The sequence below is a fragment of the Podarcis melisellensis genome (genome assembly GCF_964234715.1).
Source record: "Podarcis melisellensis genome assembly, chromosome: 4".
In the NCBI taxonomy this organism is placed as follows: domain Eukaryota; kingdom Metazoa; phylum Chordata; class Lepidosauria; order Squamata; family Lacertidae; genus Podarcis; species Podarcis melisellensis.
Window position 1 is genome coordinate 66,560,584 of NC_138531.1, and position 20,036 is coordinate 66,580,619.

Below are 20,036 nucleotides of genomic sequence, written 5' to 3' on the forward strand. Positions count from 1 at the left end.
AAATAAAATAGCTAAATTTTAAATTATGGGGAATTACTGTTAATATACAGATATTCCTCAGTGGCACTCTGTAAAAGTCTAAGAGGCACCGTTCCAATCTGACACTTTTCATATGTTGTTAGACTACAACTACCATCATCATTGACCTTGCTGGAAGGGACTGATAGGAGCCAGAATCCAAAAACGTTTGGAGACAACATTAACCTTTACCTTTACCTTTATGTCATGCTGCACCCCCTGGCACACAATTATACTCCTAAATACACCTAAGGCCTTTCTCCTGGTGCCCTGCTAATTAAAATGTGATGGGTATCTACTATGGTGGGACCCTTTTCGGTGGTCACATCTGAGTTATGGAATGTGCTTCTCTGAGAAGCTCACTTGGAGACCACATGGTGGTCTTTTTATTTTCACTGGTTTTTATTTTTTTAAATATTCTTTTAATGATTATAGATATTTATTGGACTTGAAGATCTGTGAAATTCTTGGTGCTGTTGTAAGTTTGCTTTATTGATATTATCCTCTGTTGCCAGCTTTATGGTGTGTTATATATTATTGCTGTTTTCTATTTATTTGTCATGGGGCATCCTAACAAAAGTAGTAAATTAATTAATAAGTTTCAGTGGGTAAATGAGGGGAAAGTAGAATAGATTATAAAGTATGTCAACCAAACATAGTTGGGACAATAATTCCCTGATTTTAATTTTTTTGTACTAAATCCTGTGGTTTTGGTTTTATTCCTGGTTTTCATTTCTAACTTGCAGGTTTTTGTTTTTTTAAAAAAAAATGATGAGGAAGATCTGATATATGGGAAATTAAGCAACATTCCCTCCCTTCCCCAATAGAAAAAGTTAAAACACCTTCTAAGAAACTTGTCTTTTTCTGTATCCTGGAACATGGGCAATTACAGTATCTAAACAGGCCTTAGAAATTACTGCTTACATGACTTTACCTGGAAAGTTAATTGCTAAGTTGAGTAATATAATATCTTTTAAGAAAAACATTGAAACTTATTTCAATTCAATTATTTTACATTGATATCACAAGTGTATAAAACAAACAAGAATTCCATTTCTTAAATGTACTGTGTAAGTGGGATTTTAAAGGACAGTTGAGATTCTTATGTAACCTTCTTAAACTGATGTAGTCTACGCATTTATACAAAAAAGCCTAAATAAATAATAATAATCCAGTCTAATATTAAATGCAGCCACTGAAAGCATTAACATTAATATGATACATGAACAGAATGTAAATGTTGTTCTGTATATTTGCTCATGGTTCAGACAGCGAAGCATATTCTGAAGAATTTGGATATGAATGTGAAAGAGCATTTTTACACAGCTTTCAACTTCTTTTCAGTTTCTTATCTTACTCTTCCCATAACCCAGCTGAACGGGCCAAGCCCACCCCCTGCCATCTTTGCTGTGCTTTCCCACCTTTTCGTAGTACTTGACTTCATAGTCCAAGATGATCCCATTAGGATGTTCAGGCTCTTGCCAAGAGAGAGAGACACTGTTCCTGGATGTCCGGTCTTTTCTAATTATTGTAATAGGGGATGGAGCTAGAGTGGAGAAGAAGAAAAAGAAAGCAAATGGAGTTTATCACTGTTCTAATCCTTGGCAAGGAGGTCGTGTTTCCATTTGAAGGGCTCCTGAGTATAAACCTGGATCCGTATCAACACTCAACAGCTGGATTATAGACTTCTTACCCAAGCCTTGAAGCAGGATAGCCTGAAGGAAAACGAGTTAGGCTTTGTATTGCTAGAAGACTGGTGGCAAATGAGCAGATGTTTCTAATCTGCTACTATAATGTAAGCAATGAAATACATTTGATATATTAAAAAGTGCAGCAAAAAAAAAGTGCTCAGCCTATTTATTATGATGTTGCGGTGTTATTAGTACCAGATTCTGCAGCTCATTGATAATTTTTTCATATTCCAGGCATATGACAGGACTGGACTACATTATGGGCAAGGAGTCCCAAGAGGTCCAATGCTAATAATAATAATCTTCGGTGTACTGTTGAACATACACTTTTCTGTGACATTCTCTGTGGTTCCCCTATCCCAGTCCACTTCAAATTTCTCCCACATCCTTAACAATTTTCTACAGAGCTTAAGCAAACATTAGCTTTCTTTTTTTTAAAGACACCACTAAAGCACAATTCATTTATCAAGGCACAGGTAATTTTGCTGACATAATGAAGAAACACAAGTACCAAAATGCAACGTGGTGAAACATTTTAATGTTCATATTCAAGTTCTCTCCTTCATATGGTCCCATGAGGACAGGGATCACAAATGTGACATCCAGAGACACTTATGCCAGAGAAGGGTCCCAATAAATATCCCTTCACAAATCAAGAATACGTAACATACTTTTTGCAATTCCTCTAAAATTCTGTTAGCACTGGGTCAATCTCTTCTACATTGAAGTCATTATGCTATGTCCCAATAGTAGCCATTTTGTGTCATGCCACACCCCATAACAGCCACTTTGTGCTATTCCCACCCCTGACCATCAGCATCATTTTTTTTTGTATGCCATGCCCTCATGGCAGCCATTTTGTGACTGGCAACCATGGCACTTTCTTTAAATAGTAAATAAGCCCACTGGCCCCAAAAGCTTGGTGACCTTTAACTATAAAATTAAATGTTCTACTAGATGTTTAAACAGCTCATTCAGTGAGCCCATGGTTCATGCTGGGTATCCTGGTAATATGGCAGGACACTTGAAAAATGGAAAACAAATTACCCGATGAAAATGACATGTAAGAAGTAAATGCATGCCAGCTTTCATTTGAAAATAGCAGATAAGGTGAATATTCACATTTATTAGAAGACAAAGTTACTCCATTGATTTCATTGAGACTCCCCCCCCCCCAACTTAGCTTGGCTCATATAATTTTATTGACCCCCAAAAACCGTAGAATTTTTTTCAAATTACAGCTTTCTGGGAATTCATAATCATAAAATCACCACCATCATTTTCAAATACAGGTTTTAGTCATAAACATGGTCAACCCTTAATTAGGGTTAGGTGATTGGAATTAAAATAAATATTAAAAGCTGATTCTAGATTCATTTAAACCAGAGAATTGTGAGGGCGCATCCAGACTAAGTTGAGCTTCATGCATATAAGTAGTGGCATAGTTGCTGCCCAAAACTGTTTTCATGCAGTTGGAATGTCTGTCACAAAACACAGGGGCCTGAAGGTTCTTGTTTGTGCACACTAAGGTAATGAATATCTATAGGAGGAGCCCCTACTATAGCTCATTTCTATGACAGCATTGTTGGATGTGCAACAGTAGAAATAATTTAGTTTGTAACTTGAGGGTGAATTATGTCATCAGTAAGTCAGCTAACCCAGAAGGTAGAAGTGGTGCAGATGTTGCTTAGCAACCAGGCAAAGTTGTAGAAAGCTTGCTGACGCAACTTGTGCTGTGATTGGCTACATACTTCTGAGGGAGTTCTCCCCTGAATACTTGGTTGAATATCTCCTTGCTATGCATTCCTGAACCTCTGTTCCTTTCTCCTCAAAATTATATTCTGTGTTCTGCTCTGTTTTCCTCAGGAAAGTGTTATTAGGTTTTATTTTCTCGCTGGACTCTATCAGTGTTTTTAAAGGGACTTTGCCAGCAAACATCACTCACAGTATGTGCTCCTCCTACATGGTTCAGGTGCTCTGGCATTGCTGGAGTGATGCAGCAGCTTCTATTGCTTGAAATGGATTTTGACAGCAGCTCTGTTGTTGCCTGAATGGATAAACCTGCTCTTAATCTGGGCACTTCTTACAAACACAACAGAACATGCACGCACACATGCACACACACACACACACACCAGTAGAAGCCTTCCTTGCTGATCTTTCAGTAACAGTCCCTATGACTGAAAAAGCACCACGTTTAAAGCTCAACTGTGGCAAGACCAGCAAGGACTGGTCCAAGAATTTCATGCATAGCTCGGAATACAAGGATTATAATAACTGACAAGCATTAAGCAACACAAATGGATCTGGATTATAACATCTACTCACTAGTAATTGCACAATCAGAAGTACAGGCTGCTGTTAAAAGATAGATATAATAATAGTCAGGCTGTTTTGAAATGCAGAGACCTATGTCATACATAACTTCCTACTAGATCATCTTTACATTCTTCTAATTTGTACCCTTTAACATTTTAGTTTGCATTTTCCAAGCATAACAAGCTTATGCTAAGATAAGTGTCATCCATATTTATGAGTAATTAACAAATCGTTAAAAGTTATGATTTCCCACCACCACTAATAATACTATAAAGTCAATCAATATAGTGTTGATGAGACAAGGCTAACAATCCTGATGACAGTGATTGCTCCCAAATTGTTGTAATCACTTTTTACAGTTTACTTATATACTTCTCTCTAGGAGTCACAAATAATGTTAGTGAGCTGATTGTGAATTTTTCAGAAATATAGCTGTTTTTGACCCCCCCCAACAGCTCCTCCAGTTACTGAAGCCACAACAACGTTGCACATAGTTGATATATACCACACCATGTGAATGGAAAAGTGAAATCTTGATTAGAGTAAACTTTTATTAATCAGACTCCACCTCTGCAATAACAGAACTATTTGTGTAACCTGAAACTGTATACACTCAGATCTTTCCCAGGACCCACCAGAAACCACTAGATTCTGATACTGAGTTGCCTCCCACACTATCCAAGCATCAGAAATTTTAATTTCAAGATCTGATAACTCTGCATATCTGTTATGGGTACTGAAGTATAGGAGATTCACTTGTTGTTTATACATATAAGAATTTATATACTGCCCTCTAGCAAAATATAAACAAAAACAAAATTTGAAGCAGTCATTAAAATGGTTGGCTACTCAAGGATAGGGATTTTGTTCTCTCGTTTTCTCATTTTTCCAGTCTTCAATTCAGTTCTCCATATTTTGCTGCACTGTGTGATTTTATTATTATTATTCTCTTAAAAATCTATCGGCATTTTAGTGCAAATTTCCCACAATAAACACATTTTTATATGTAGTTTTGATTAATGTGCACATTTTTGAAAGCAGCTTTCCTTAAAGTAATGCATTTTTTCATTATTTCCATCAGTATATTCATTTTTATGGACACTTTTCCTGAACAGATGCAATTTCGTAGAGACTGGTTCATGAACTACATAGCAGAATTCGGACAAGTGCCAATTTCAAAGGTCACCTGTGTTGTGGTTCACGATTTATTTTTATTTTTTTGCAAAAGTATAAATTGATAGTTTGGGCTTCAAATGATACATGAATGGAATTTCTCTCACAACCTTACTCAAGAAACATTTTAAACAACTGCATAGGGCTATCAGCTTAAAAATATATATTTAAGAGATGCCTGAAAGTCTTAAGCAGACATGGATATTGGTACAAAATTTACTCAGTCAGTCAATCACATCATTCCGTATATAATAACTAAATCCAAAACCATAAACAGTCAAACATTAAAACATATACACCAGCAGTATCGAAGAAATAACAGCAAAACCTTCACTGAATATAAAAGCCAAAAGCTTGATTGTTCCAACATGGGAAACTCTAAGTGGCAGTAAACTGTTAAAGGATAAATAAATAAATATTCCTTATCTGTTACATAGATTTTGGAGGCAATGAAAGCAAGTCTGGGAGTGAAAAAGCTCATTCTTGTAAGTGTTTAAGATGCAAAACATAAAGAGCATGAAGCTTCTTAAACTCCTGACAATAATTTTAGATTTACCTTGCTAAAATTGATTTGCTAGAGAAAATAATCCCTAAGCATATCATGCATCTTCCTTTAGCTTAGTAGCAGCTAGACATAAATTTCGTTATTGATTTAAACTCCATGTGCTGTGTTAGTATTTGTTACATGAATAACTGGGCTCCAGATGAACGCATGGCAAAAGCCAAGCCTGCAATGTGCATACACTGCACTCAGTAGTTACCGCTTCCTAACGGTTACTAACTGTTCTGTCGAGACTGTAGAGTCTCTATAGGGATCACAAAGATCCATATGAATGCAGCTGCCCAGTGCTCTCAGAATGATTCTGGACCATTAAATCAGATATGAGGGGAGTATCTAAAACCAGGTACAAAGTGGCACATGAAAAACCTGTTTGGTTTCTTTCTCACCACCATGGTAGAACCCAACATTTTCAACCCTGCAGTGTACTATGGTGGTTAACATCCAGTATGGGCTTCAAATATTTAGATAGGCTGGAGTGTAGTATCAACGAACCTGTTTAGCTTTCTTGGAGGACTAGGTGGACTCCATGACCATCTTACCACTGCAGTTTGATCTAAAGCATAGCAGAACGCATCACATATCTAGGGAGAAAGTTTGCTCCCTAGTGGTGCCATGAAATGTAAAAGACATGCAATAGTGGGAAACTGATTTCTGAATTCAGATCTCCATAACTGAAGCCCAAAGAAATGAGGTAGAAGAGTTAGAAGAATTGAGGAAGATGTGTTGAAGCTTCATTCTGGGCCCAGAGGGTTGCAGTTGACTGGTTTGTGCTCTTGTCTCCGCTCAGCATTTGTGTGCTTTGCATGCTGCTTTTATGCCCCTCCTCCATGATCACCCCACTCAAAATGATTGGCCAATAGGCCTAGGGTGATTGTGGTGCCACCCTGGTGTGAGGGTATTACTCCGCCCATGCCAGGGTGAAGGAAACTGGATTGAGGGCCTTTTCAGATGATCCCACTTGCAGGGAGGTGGCCTAGTTTAGCCTTAGCTAACAGAAAACCTGCAACCCTGATGCTCTAGGACTTGTTTCCAAGAAAGGTCAGTTTCACCTTCTCCCTTAAGTCCTTTCAGAGCTTGGTTTTTTTTTAAAAAAAAAATCCCATTCAGAAAGCCTTTGGGAACTGTTGATTACAGGCTGCTACGTTTCATTCTTATGTCTTACGTACTGTCAGTATGTGCTGGTTTAAGGGACACGGGTGGATCGGCTAGGACTTGCCGATCAGAAGGTCGGCGGTTCGAATCCCCACAATGGGGTGAGCTCCCGTTGCTCGGTCCCTGCTCCTGCCAACCTAGCAGTTCAAAAGCACGTCAAAGTGCAAGTAGATCAAAAGGTAAACGGTGTTTCTGTGCGCTGCTGTGGTTTGCCAGAAGCAGCTTAGTCATGTTGGCCACATGACCCGGAAGCTGTATGCCGGCTCCCTCGGCCAATAAAATGAGATGAGCGCCGCAACCCCAGAGTCGGTCACGACTGGACCTAATGGTCAGGGGTCCCTTTACCTTTACTTTTATGTGCTGGTTTACATTACTACATGGGATAATTTTTATTGGGTAATTAGGTGGATTCTGTCTTGGATCCAGACTAAGCTATTTGAGATTAGGTCCCACTGAAATGAACGTTAGTCATGATTTCACTTCACAATGAGTTCAATGCAACCAACTTAGGCTGCATTCAGACGTGAGATTATTCCATCTTCCAGATGTTTCCTTACCTGTTAATTTTCACATAAAATGCACCTCTGGAAATCAAGCAGAATCTGGTGGCAGTTCAAAGCTAATTTATGTGTTGTTATCAGAAAATAATCTGTTGTAACCATTGAAATTTGCTGCAGTTTTCATGGATCAGGCCCCCACGGCTCATGTAATGAAATTTTAGGTGGTATTCTAGCACAGTGAATCATGGGGGAACAATAGAGTGAATGCACAGAAAGGGTGTGGGGGGTGACACTTCCAACGACATTCCTTGTTGTGTCACATCACACCAACTGGTGCAACTAAAATTTAATGCAACAGGGGTGGTTTTTTTGATTAAAAACCCATAGCTCCATAATGCAACAGGTGCTGTGGTGTAAAAGGAATGTTAGAAACTGGGACAGAACCCGGAAAACTGTAGCAATGATCCTCATGTCTGAATGCAAACTTTGTCTGGATCCAATTCTCTGTTTCTGAATGCATAAACTGCTGTTAAATTCCATATGAATGAATAAAATACAACAGTGTTTAAAATAAAAACTATCACAACTCTTTCACAAGGATTTAAAGCAAAAGAACTTTTAGTTTTCAAATGACTTCTAAACTGGTGACCTCACTAATTATGTATTTCCTTGTAGGTAAAGGACCCATGGACTGTCAAGCCCAGTCAAAGGTGACTATGGGGTGTGGTGTTCATCCCGCTTCAGGCTGAGGGAGCTGGTATTTGTCCACAGACAGCTTTCCTGTTTGTCCACAGACAGACAGCATGACTAAATCGCTTCTGGCGCAACAGGACACCCTGACGAGTGCCAGAGCGCACAGAATGGCCTTGTATGGATACTCTAAATGCCCTTTACACAGACTTATGCCCTATTCCACTGGGCCTCCACATTTTCTAGAACTATTGTATGTAACCTTTGAACAAACAACACTGCAGTTTATCATGCAAATGTACATTTTAATTACAGTATTCTTACAATCTTAAAGTTCTTTTGCTGAGGGAAATCTGTGAAAATTTGACTATTCTACTTCAGTATGCCTGCTTTTGTTTGGTTGGAAAAACACTGTCAAAAACTACTGCTTTTTGGCAAGTCTTCAGTGACCAGAATGAAACATCTTGGGAAGAGATGTCTCACAGCTCGGTTCGCAGATGACTGATAGCACAAGCAAAATAATTACAATGTTAACTAACTCTGATAGGTTCCCTATTGGGAACATCACTGAAGAGGGCAAGTCATGAAGAACGGTCTACATTCTCACCTTTATGTGGTGGTCCCTGTAGATTACATAAGACATGCCTGAAGAATGGGGATTTTGGATGAAACTTGTCTTGCTGCTATTTCTTTGTGAACAAATAGATGATTATATTCTCTTTATCTCAGTCAAACACCTTTCAGAAACAATGACTTTTCTCAAAAGACAAACCTTTCCTTTTATAACAAGGAGACATTTTGCAATTGAGCTCATACAATTTTGGCCACTATCCACCAGTTTCCTATTTGTTTATCTGACAAGTGAAATGGCACAGGTGGAACATCTGGCCCAACGATTTCTATAAACATCCTCTCATTAAGAACTGGTGCATTTTTTCCCCTTGACTACTCCCCCCCCCGAATCCATGCTATAGTGGAAGAAGGGAAGATGAGGGTCAGGCTTTGTTATAGAAAGAATAATGTTGGGTATAACTTTAAACTGTTTATTATTGTTGTTATTATTGGTTTCTATTGATTTATTGGTTTGTTTTTGCCTGTACAGTGGAACCTTGGGTTGCGAACGTGATCCGTGCGGGAGGCACATTCGCAACCCATAGCATTCGCAACCCGCAGCGCTGTGTCTGCACACACGTGTGATGCGATTCGGTGCTTTGGTGCATGCACGAGTGCCGAAACCCATAAGTAGCCCGTTCCAGTACTTCCAGGTTTCGGCACGTCTGTAACCTGAAAACGCGTAACCCGAAGTGTCTGTTACCCAAGGTACCACTGTATAGGATATTGTGTTTTTTAATGTTTGATGTTTTGTTGTATTTTTATAGATGCTGTAAGTTTTATATATTTATATAAGTTTTATATTTTTATATATGCAGTAAGCTGGCTGGGGAATCACAGCCAGATGGGTGGGATATAAATAAAATTATTATTATTATTATTATTATTATTATTCATTGCATTTTCTCAGAAACAGAAAACTGTGTGAATGAGCTGAAGAATTATGAAATGCATTATGATTCTACAGCAATGAGCATGACTGTTGAACTCCACAGAAATCATCTTTTTAGCAGAGCCTCTAAGTTTCCCTCAAGGTCAAATTCCAAGACTGTAGTGATTCAAATGGCTTTTTGATCAAGCTCAAATCGTATTCACTGATATAGGCAAATGTTCTAGGGAAACGGCAGAATTTGAACAAGAAAATCATATATAGATATGTACACCAAGATATAGATATATAGATATGTATACCAAGAAAAGAAAAAACCTCATTTGGTGGAAATATAAAATGGACAGCAAGTGAAATTTGCCAAAATAAAACTAACTTTAGTACCTATCCTATTAAAGAGCTTTGTTTAGACAACAGTTTTACGAAGCACGATTTCAAGCATTTTAAAACTTAATACTTAAGACGGGGCCAGCCCTGGTCCTTAATGTGTACATTAGGTGCATGGAACATATGCCCTAAAATTTATTGGGTTGAAGACCCTGTCTACAGGGTCTGCAAACATAAAAGGGGATAAAAGAAAGCAAGGCAGAAAAGACAGCAAGGAACACAAAATGCCCCTAACTTTCACGTCAGAGACAAACTATTCCTATCTAACAACTTTCTCTGTAAGAACAATCAGTGGCAGTTATTTTTCACTGGTACTGTTAAAATGCATATTAAACTTTGGCTTGTTTCACTCTTTCATGTGCTGTTGTCTGTCCGTCTCCTTTTAATAGAGACACAAAGTGAGCGAAACTAACGCGTTCCTCATATGTTTAACATGTGTGTGATAAATCAAGGATATGCCAAGTCCCCTTGAAAAGTAACAGGCTGCACAAGATATTCACTTCAGGAACCACAAATTACGGGGCTGTGGCTTTCCCAGGTGGAGAGGTAAAAATCATGCATGCTTTTGTAATGGTTTTCCTGGAGTAAATATGTTCAGTTTTTCAGTTTCATGCACAAAATAGAAGCTTTTATGCTGCTTTGTCATTCCTGTTGAGAAAGACTCACGGTAGTTGATGGAGAGATCCTGATGCCAGCTGTATGAATACTGTACAGTTAAATTATTCTCCTCCCCTGCCAGCCTTCTTAACTTCACCTCCTCTAAAATCCAGAGTCAGCTTCTGACATCTTAAAGATCAATGGTGAAAGACAGTGTGATCACCCTTGTTTGGAGTGTAAGGATTATGCACTGAGATCTTTGCTTCAGCAGGTGCCTAAATCTTATCTACGGTGGTTCACAGCACTGCTCTTGTGAAGCTTATTATACATCCAGCTGCTGGATATCTTTCAGAATAAGGAACTTCCTGGTAGTTGAAAGCTCTCAGCTATGTGGGAATCTGAAGGCAATGCATCTAGTTCACTACACAGAACAATGCCGCTGTGCTTTTGATTTTATGCAGCTATAATGCCAGTATGGGATGGTGACTTGTCAACATTTTAAGATCAGTTTATGGCTAAAAGGCAGGGGAGCTGTTGAAGACAAAACCAAAGAAAACAGCTCCATTTGTGCATACATTATTGATTCCAATTGATTCAGTTAGGTTGAATGGGGTCTTATTTTAGGCAATGGGTACAATCCAGATAAATTTAAGTGAGCTTAAGACCAACTAATTATAATTTATTTGAAATTTGGCTGCAATTTAAATAATAGACGTGCTGTTTCAAGTATGCATGAGGGAAGGAATATCAGCTAATGGCTTGCATGTGTGAATAGGTCACAGGCAGGACTTTCATATTCCCTCAAACACCATTGCCTTTTGATGATTACAGCTCACAAATAAGCTGCTTGTCATCAAGTGATGAGAAATTACAAATTTAATCAGAGCTGAGTTCATAAATCAAGAGTGGGGAACTTGTGGCCCTCCAGATGTTGAGGGGCTCAATCTCAGATCAGCCCCAGCCATCCTAGCTAATGGATAGGGATGAAGGGAACTGCAGCCCAACCATATCTGGAAGGGTACAGATTCCCAACCCCTGAGTTGGAAGAGGCCTTGGTCAATTCCCACTCTTAAATCAGCCTACAAAATCCAGATTACAAGGGGACAATCACAGATGAACTGGCTGTTGAAAAGTATTTACAAATTTTCTCCTTCCTTCCTTTGTAGCTCATCAAATCTCAGAAATTTAGAGTTAACTAAAATCAAATATACAATATAACCCCCCATCACAAAATGAACAGTAAGCAGGCATATTAAAAAAATTAAGATAATTGTGTTTAAGGACCTGCCACACACTCTCCTTCACTCATTCTCATCTCTCGCCTCCCCATTCCCAAACCACTTCAGTTCTCCACAACTGGGACAGTCTTATTAAAGCTCCCAGGGTCAGGCTGCTTCACATGGGTGATCATTTAGGGAAGGAATTGATGTCTGAATACTACAGTAAGGCTTTTTAAAGGGTTGACCCTAGGGGGGAGCATGAGAGGCACAATTTGGACTTTGATTCAAGCAACAAACTACCCGTTTCTGTCTCAAATTCCTTTCCAAGCACACACTATTCTTTCCACTGCTCTGTGTCTCACCCTTCCAACCTTCACCAGCACAGAGTTAAATGCCCCCCTTTTCTTTTCTGAAAAATGAAACCAAGCAGTCTAAGGAAACATTTAGAGTTCAAGAGGAGAGCAGGTGAAGAAGAGAGGAGAGGAAGTGAAGAGATGAATGGGAAACTTTGGGTTTTGATGGACAAGGCTAGCTTTTAATCACACTGAATTATTTTCTGAGGCTACTCCAATCGCAGTGATTTGGAGCAGAGATGTTGATCTAAATAAAGTTGTTCTTCTCATGGGTTATCGGTCTTCTTTGAGTTTTGGCTGTGAGAGCAGGGTGTAAAGAAGTGGAATTAAACTATTGGGTGGCATAATTCTTTCCCCTAAAAAACAGGTTAAAAGAAAGAAAAAATAGGGACTCGCAGTTTTCTCTAACGAAGGTAAAAATCACCCAGCACGAAATCCCCTGGAACTATATAGTCTTTTTCTTTTTTAATAAATAAAACATTAAAAAAACATCTGCCTGAAATTTGGCAGGCTTAAGCCATTCTTGAGGGCCTTCTTCGCCTAAAGATCTTAACCCATTTTTGTAGAAAGTGAAAAAATGCAAGAGCTGTTTTCATATTCCCCATTACAGTAAACAGAGTTGAAACAAAATTTTGGATTTTTAACAGATCAAATTCAGACCCAAATAATGAATGAAATTGGAATGACATAGAGCATATCTGAAACAGATTGGACTGCTTCCAAATGCTACAGATGCAAGACAAATCTTGTGGTCACTGCACACCCCTTATATCTTATTTGTCTCAACTTTTTGTTTGAGAACTACTAGCCTTGCATGGCAGAAATTATTTTTAGTTTTTTTTCCTATTCTTTGCTGTCTGGTATTGAAGAATACGGTCGATTCTGAATATACTGTAGGAAGGTAAATTTACACTTTTTATTTTATGTCAGAATATTGCTCCCCTATTACAATCTTGAAAGAGAGAGGGTTGTGGTCCATTGCTATCCTAGTCTTGATTTAAGAGATTTATACAGTTCCAGTCATTTACCAAAAGATCCAGATAACTATAACTAAAATACAGCCAATTAAATAAGTTAAGGTTCTTAAAATAATAAAGAACCCAAAATCTGATCTGAAAACCTATCTGCGAACTAAACATTGACCAAGCAGACTAGATAAATCTGCATATCAGCTTGTCAGAGTGGCACAGCTGTCCATCTCTCTCCATGACACATTCATAATTAGCACCTTGCCTCAGGGGATTGTGGATTTCATATAATTCTCCTGTGGCAGTCAGTGACCCGTCCTAAGCAGGGTTGATTGGTGTTATTAGATAACATCTGTGTGAAAACATATTATTGTGAGTTGAGATGAAGTCTTGTTCCCTTTAGCATGGCTGATAACTACAGTTATAAGTCTGGGCCTTAGCATTATAATACAGTGGCAGAAGCCAGATCATATGAGCTAATAGAAGCAGAACGTGTTACTCTTTCCATGAGGCAGTTGACAACAAAACCCACCTAAAAGTATTGCAATACTGCAGTTGTCCAAGGCAAACTGTCCTAGACTCTATGTCAACGAGCACATGTGATCCAAGGAATAAAATGATGGATTTAGAACGTGGCTTTCTGAACTTCTTCTGCTTCTTTGTGTCCTGTTTTGCTCAGACAATGTTTGAAATGTGGAGCCATGTCAGAGAATGGCATGGTTACTCCCCACACCAGTCCAATACCAAGGCTGGATTTAGGTTTGATGAGGCCCTTAGCTACTGAAGGTAATGGGCCCTTTATATGTCCAGCTGTCCTTTGTCAACAACAAATTGTCGCTGTGGTTTTATTATTATTATTATTGAATATATGCTATATGGTAATTTATGTACCTAATAGGTCCATACACAGCACAAAACACTGTGGCTGTATGTAGGTTTTACTTTATTAGGTTTTTTATCTTATATTTTGGAAATGTAAATCCAGTTTTTTTCCCTTTCAATTTTTTTGGGGGGCCCCCAAGAGAGTGGGTGGTGCTGTGGGTAAAACCTCAGCGCCTAGGACTTGCTGATCGCATGGTCGGCGGTTTGAATCCCTGCGGTGGGGTGTGCTCCCGTCGTTTGGTCCCAGCGCCTCCCAACCTAGCAGTTCGAAAGCACCTCCGGGTGCAAGTAGATAAATAGGGACCGCTTACCAGCTGGAAGGTAAACGGCATTCCGTGTGCTGCACTGGCTCGCCAGATGCAGCTTGTCACGCTGGCCACGTGACCCGGAAGTGTCTGCGGATAGCGCTGGCTCCTGGCCTATAGAGTGGGATGAGTGCACAACCCTAGAGTCTGGCAAGACTGACCCGTACCTTTACCTTTAAGAGAGTGGAGCCCTAAGCTATAGCTTGTTTAGCTTTCATTACAGTCGGAAGATGGAGCTCATTTACAAAACACTGTACTTTTATAATTGCATATGTGCCAGTGCAAATTGAAAAATGGAAACATGGTAGCATGTGTTCCACTAGGATATACAACTTTCCATGTTAACTGTAGGATAGGGACATGAAGGACGCTCATGTCTCCCTTCACTGACTCATGTGCATTGCTTTGGCAAAAGTCACCTCTCAACTCCTCCTTCCTTCCCTCCTTCATCTATTGCCACTAGGCAAAACTGCTCATACACAAACTATCCACAGAAGCAGCATACTGCACAGAGGAGTATGCACATGGGTGGTCACAATAAATAATTAGGTATTTTTCTGGCTTTTCTTTATTGGTATTACTCCACCACAAAACTTGTCAAAAAGGCAATGAGAAATATTAATTAACCAACACATTGTAACTCAATATCTCCATAAAGAAAGCATCTAAGGCTGATTCTGAAGAACTACATGGTGGCTGTACAGAAAGTTGAGATTCCTCCACTTCCCACCAAGATAATTGTGAAATTTAAAAACAACCAAAGAAATTTCAAGTTCAGTCTTCTGTACTTGAACAAACAATACTTACTAGAGACCTATCTATTGCAAGCAAAACTTTCCACAGTGAAAATTATACTCTCATTCATTCATTGTTCATGTACAGAAGATCCCATAGGCATGAATGGGCCTCTCTAAGGCCAGCTGAATGCCATAAATCACAGCACCAGCACTTTAAAGCAATATTCATGTAAAGCTGCTGGTAATCAGGATTTGGGGAGAGCAGGAAACATGGAGGAACAGAAAATATAATCCATAATATTATTAAATCTTTGTAGTGCCAGTGTTGGTATTTTATATGTCTAACATCAAAGCACTTAATTTCCTCCACTTCTATTATATCAAAATTAATCACTTACATGACCACTGTAATTTATATTGGAGATTACTGCTTTGAGTCTTTCATTAAAATCTGATTTTATTAATAAAACACATTCTTTCTGTGACAACAGACTAAAGTGTTATTTGATACTGCTGACTGGAGATTGGGAGTTAATCCTAATAGTAATTCTGCCAAATCCCTTGATAATAAAACCACCCAACAATTGGAAATTGTTGCTGTTTGCTTTTACTAGAGTATATTCATAGCATCTCCCCTTATGCTACAGAAGCTAAACTAATGAAGACAGTGTCCCTAGTACTTATGATGCAGGAAAAGAGAAAACACTACCTCACACCAGATAGTTGGCTCTAGCTGCTTGGCAAAGAAAGCCCACATGGCTTTGTCACCTCTTGTTGGCTCTCAGATGGATACAGTGATGATGGAGGGGCTGAAATTTGCCTCTATGCCTGCCAGGTGATTGGAATTTCAACAGCTCAGCAGAGACAGAAAAAGGGTACATGTCTCCACCACCCCTCATCAACTAACAACAAGGGCGGTTCTGCTTGTCCCTGACCTCATGCTGGATTTCTATAAGATCCCACTCCCTGGGGCAGGATTATATCCTGGTGAAAACAAATTGTTGTTTGACCATAAAAACACCCAAACATTATGGACATGTGGACCTACTTCTTATAAAGACAGGCAGAAAAGACACACACAAACACACTCCAAACAAATATGAAAGCTAAAAGGTAAGAACAGCAGTTGTAACTAGGGAAGGGCAGACATCTGCAGAACTCATTGGACCGACTTGGAAACAAATTTAATTCTTTACTCAAAAATTGGAAACAATTTCAACTCATTTTCAGAGCCTATGACATAAACTCAACAAAAACAAAAGGAGCCCCTTCTTCCTTGGCAGGTGAACACTGCCCAAAACATCCTCCCTAGGCTTCCCTTTATTTATTAATTTCAAAAGGTTTATAATTTAAAATTAATTTTAAAGAAGATTTGAAAGATTTTTAAAAGATTTATAAACAATGCACATTATAGTGGCATGGTGTACAGGAAACCAAAAGTGATACAGTTAAAGTAACAGCACTACATTAGTAGACAATCAGCAGACAATAACTAAGAATTGTATTGAGAAAAGTTGTTGGTAAATAATAAAGTTTTGAAAATGCATCTAAAAGAATAGATTGCTGGCCAATGGCCTATTTCAAACAGTTATGAATTCTGCATTAAGGTGGACACAACACTGAAATACCTACTATTGGCAGATCCAAGGCACATAGCTTCTGGACTAACCTCATGAACAACTATATGGGATCTACTGTGGTAGACCAAACTGCGGGAGGCAGTGGAAGACAGGAGTGCCTGCTGTGCTCTGGTTCATGGGGTCATGAAGAGTCAGACACGACTAAATGACTAAACAAACAGTGGTAACCAAGCCTTGAGGTTACCAGTGCATGGCCACTGTGGTCAGATTACCCTTGTTCATGAACAGATGAAGTTGGCATTCTGTTGAAGCTGGTAGAACCTCTTACTAGCCACTGAATCACTCAACACTTGACAAAAGATGAATCAATAAGTAACCCCACAACATAAACCTGTTCCTTCAGAGGATGTGCAGCCCCACACAGAACAGACAAAAGCCAACTTCCAGAATAGAGAAATGTACAAGGCCTCCACTTGCTAGGATTCATTTCTCATTCTATTGGCCCTCATCCAATAAACTTATTTACTCCCAAGTAGAAATGAGGGTGGGAGCAGGAGCAGCAGAAAGCAGAATGGAAAGAATATTAGCTCCTCCCACCCACATACCCCTGATGCACTGCAGATACTCTGCAGATACATGGCATACCATACCAATGGAGAGGTAGCAGGGACAATGAGAAGAAGAAGAAATCCCTTCCTTCTCCCTGCCATCACTACAGCCACTAGTTCTACCTGCTGGTAAGTAAGATGAGGGATGCTCTGAGGGAGGAAAGATGATGAGGATGTGGAGAATGAGGCCTGGAAACTTATCAAGTTCAGAAAGCAGAAGAACAATGAAAACATGGTACTCACCAGCTTGATTGGTCGTAATGATGACTGCAGCAAATTGTCTTGCAAAGGTGCTCAAATCTGACACGCCATTAACTGCATCTATCTCAAAGGTGTAATTTGTGTGAGCCAGGAGGTCCACCACAGTCACAGTGGTGTTGGTGAGGCCGATCTGACGTGGAAGGAATCTCACATTAGTACTACACGGATCACACAGCTTTGCTGTTCCTCCACATTTCTTGCAGACAACGTTGAAAGTGACATCTTTCCTGCCCCCAGTGTCCAAAGGCCAGCTCCAGTCTAGGATGACTGATGTTTCATTGATGTTGGAGATAACATTTCTGGGAGCAGAAGGTGGTCCTACAGATGTAATGGGAAGAAAATGATGATTGTTTCATCTGTTTGAATTCAAAGACAATAAAGCCACTCAAATATGCATTTGATAATGGTAGGTGTCATGTTTTTTAATGATCTGCCTCATTTCTCCAAAGATGTTTCATAGACATATTTTTCTTTTAATGCTCTCTTGCACTAACAAACTAGGACTGCTTTTATAAAGACATTTAAAACCATTTGCTACTGATCACAATCATTTTTGTGAAACATCTGCCTGAGAAGTCTAGTATTGGTTGTACAAATATTCAAGTATGGGTTTCTATTACAGGGGCACAAGGAAAGCCACCCTTGAGTTACTTATCCCCAAGGTGTATGTCTGAAGAGGTACAACAATGACTTAAGGATTATTATGGCCTGCAGTATCATCAGTTTTCCGACACAAATTACAGGTATCAAGCTTTGTTGCTCCTCCTCCTCATTGTTAAAATTTTATGTAGATGGCACACTGCAATGTTAGATAACCAAAAAAGGACAGAAACTAAGCTTAAAGTAGATTAGGATGTAAAGTTGTAAAATACCATTTCTGCAGCTATTAATAAAGATGACCTGTTTGGTTCAATAATCAAAATGCACAAACATAATGACAGAATCTTATCAGCAATTACAGTGCAACAGTATAAAAAGTTTTATTTTCAAGATGGATTTTTCTTTCTTTCATTCATTATGCACCTTTAGGTGCTAGACACAAACATTCCTCTTTAACTAGGCCTTTCGCTGATTGACATCTGATGCCCTTTAAAATGTGTTGCAGAACAGGGGATTATTGGGTTGTCTTTGTTCTTATTTTTATTATGCATCTTGTGTTTTTTATATTGTAATTTTATGTTGTGAACTGCCCTGGGATCTATGGATATAGGGCAGTATACAAATTGTAATAAATACTCCTACTCCTACTCCTACTCCTATACTTACAGGAGAGACTGAAACACAAGCAGCCTTTTTTATTATACTGAGGTTACTCACTTGTGCAAGCCATAGATGGAGGGTCTCTCTCAGAGCGAAAGTAATTCTTTTCACACTTGCAGTTCATAGAACCTTCCACATTTGTAGAACTGTGAGGCGGGCATTTGGCACACTTAACATTACCAGCAAAGGCTTTGTAAAATCCTGGTCGGCAAGCTGTAAAAGAACAGTAGTTGGTTAAAATCTCTCAAATAACATTGTTCTATCATTCTTTGCTGAAGATGAGTAATAAGCAAGGGAAGGATGACTACTAGTTCCTCTACCAAAATTAAGCAAAAATTAAGTATGATTTGAAATTGATTGTCTAAATTTTAATATTTCTCCTTTTTTCTTAAGTAATGTCAGGCACTCAGGTACAAGTACCTTGAGCAACAGGCAGGTAGGTAGTGTTTGGGAAAATCCAGATGGGCAGTACTGGACCTCCAGTGTTGCTTAACTTCCCAAAGAAAATGGATTGCTGTGTGAAGTCCTAGCCACTGCTGTGTGAATGGCAACCAACTGCAATAGCAAAAAGAGCACAGATCCGATGTCTGATCCAAATTTCCAAGTTTAAAGTCCATGGAACCTAATAGCTGTGGGTGATTATCTTGAGTAGGTCAATAGACTAATCAAATTGGGATGTTGAAGTGCTCAAGCCAAGCACTTGAAAAGCCTCAATTGGTTTTTGAAATCTTCAGCTTGGAAATTCTAGCATCCCTTACTGCCAATTTCTACTTTGGGGAAAGGGAGATTAACATATGGAAGGAAGCAGAAGAGTGCAGTAAGTGTGGAGAACAAGGATATCACGTGCAGAAAGAGATCATGGGACTTGCAAGCTCTGAATAATCTCTAAAACCTGACAACTGAATTCACATTAACAGAAAGCTGCCAATTATGCATTTTCAGATAAGTCCCCAATTCTATTCCGTGCCACACCCAATCATGAATTTGACTTTGTGCTTTCTTTGCAAAAGGTTTGGGTTTGAGGATGATCAAACTTTATGTTTTTTTGATCTCTTCAGCACAACAAAGCCACACAAAATTACTAAAGAAAATGTAAACAATGCAATGCTCATCCCACCTGAAAATTTGCAGAAGCAAAAAAACAACGCAGAGCTTCTTCGGATAAAAAGAAACTCTTTATTGATATAAGCTATAAGACTGTTTCTTTTGTTAAACATGACTGTTAGGGAAGATGCTTCTGGGTGTATAATCTGCTTGGGACAAACTCCAGGT

At 39.0% G+C, this 20,036-nt stretch overlaps 1 protein-coding gene across 5 annotated transcripts in view; it reads right to left on the reverse strand.

Annotated features, from left to right (window-relative positions):
* EPHA3 (EPH receptor A3) overlaps nt 1-20,036 on the reverse strand; it is a 203,032-nt gene that overhangs the window by 46,048 nt on the left and 136,948 nt on the right. For 3 of the 5 annotated variants that reach the window (XM_081908397.1, XM_081908396.1, XM_081908400.1), the window contains 4 exons: nt 18,822-18,977; nt 17,487-17,822; nt 4,038-4,067; nt 1,440-1,564 (listed from right to left, as the gene is read on the reverse strand). In XM_081908397.1, the coding sequence (XP_081764523.1) occupies nt 1,440-1,564; nt 4,038-4,067; nt 17,487-17,822; nt 18,822-18,977 (647 nt within the window). The remainder of the gene's footprint in view (nt 1-1,439; nt 1,565-4,037; nt 4,068-17,486; nt 17,823-18,821; nt 18,978-20,036) is intronic. The other 2 variants (XM_081908399.1, XM_081908398.1) reach the window with 1 other exon arrangement.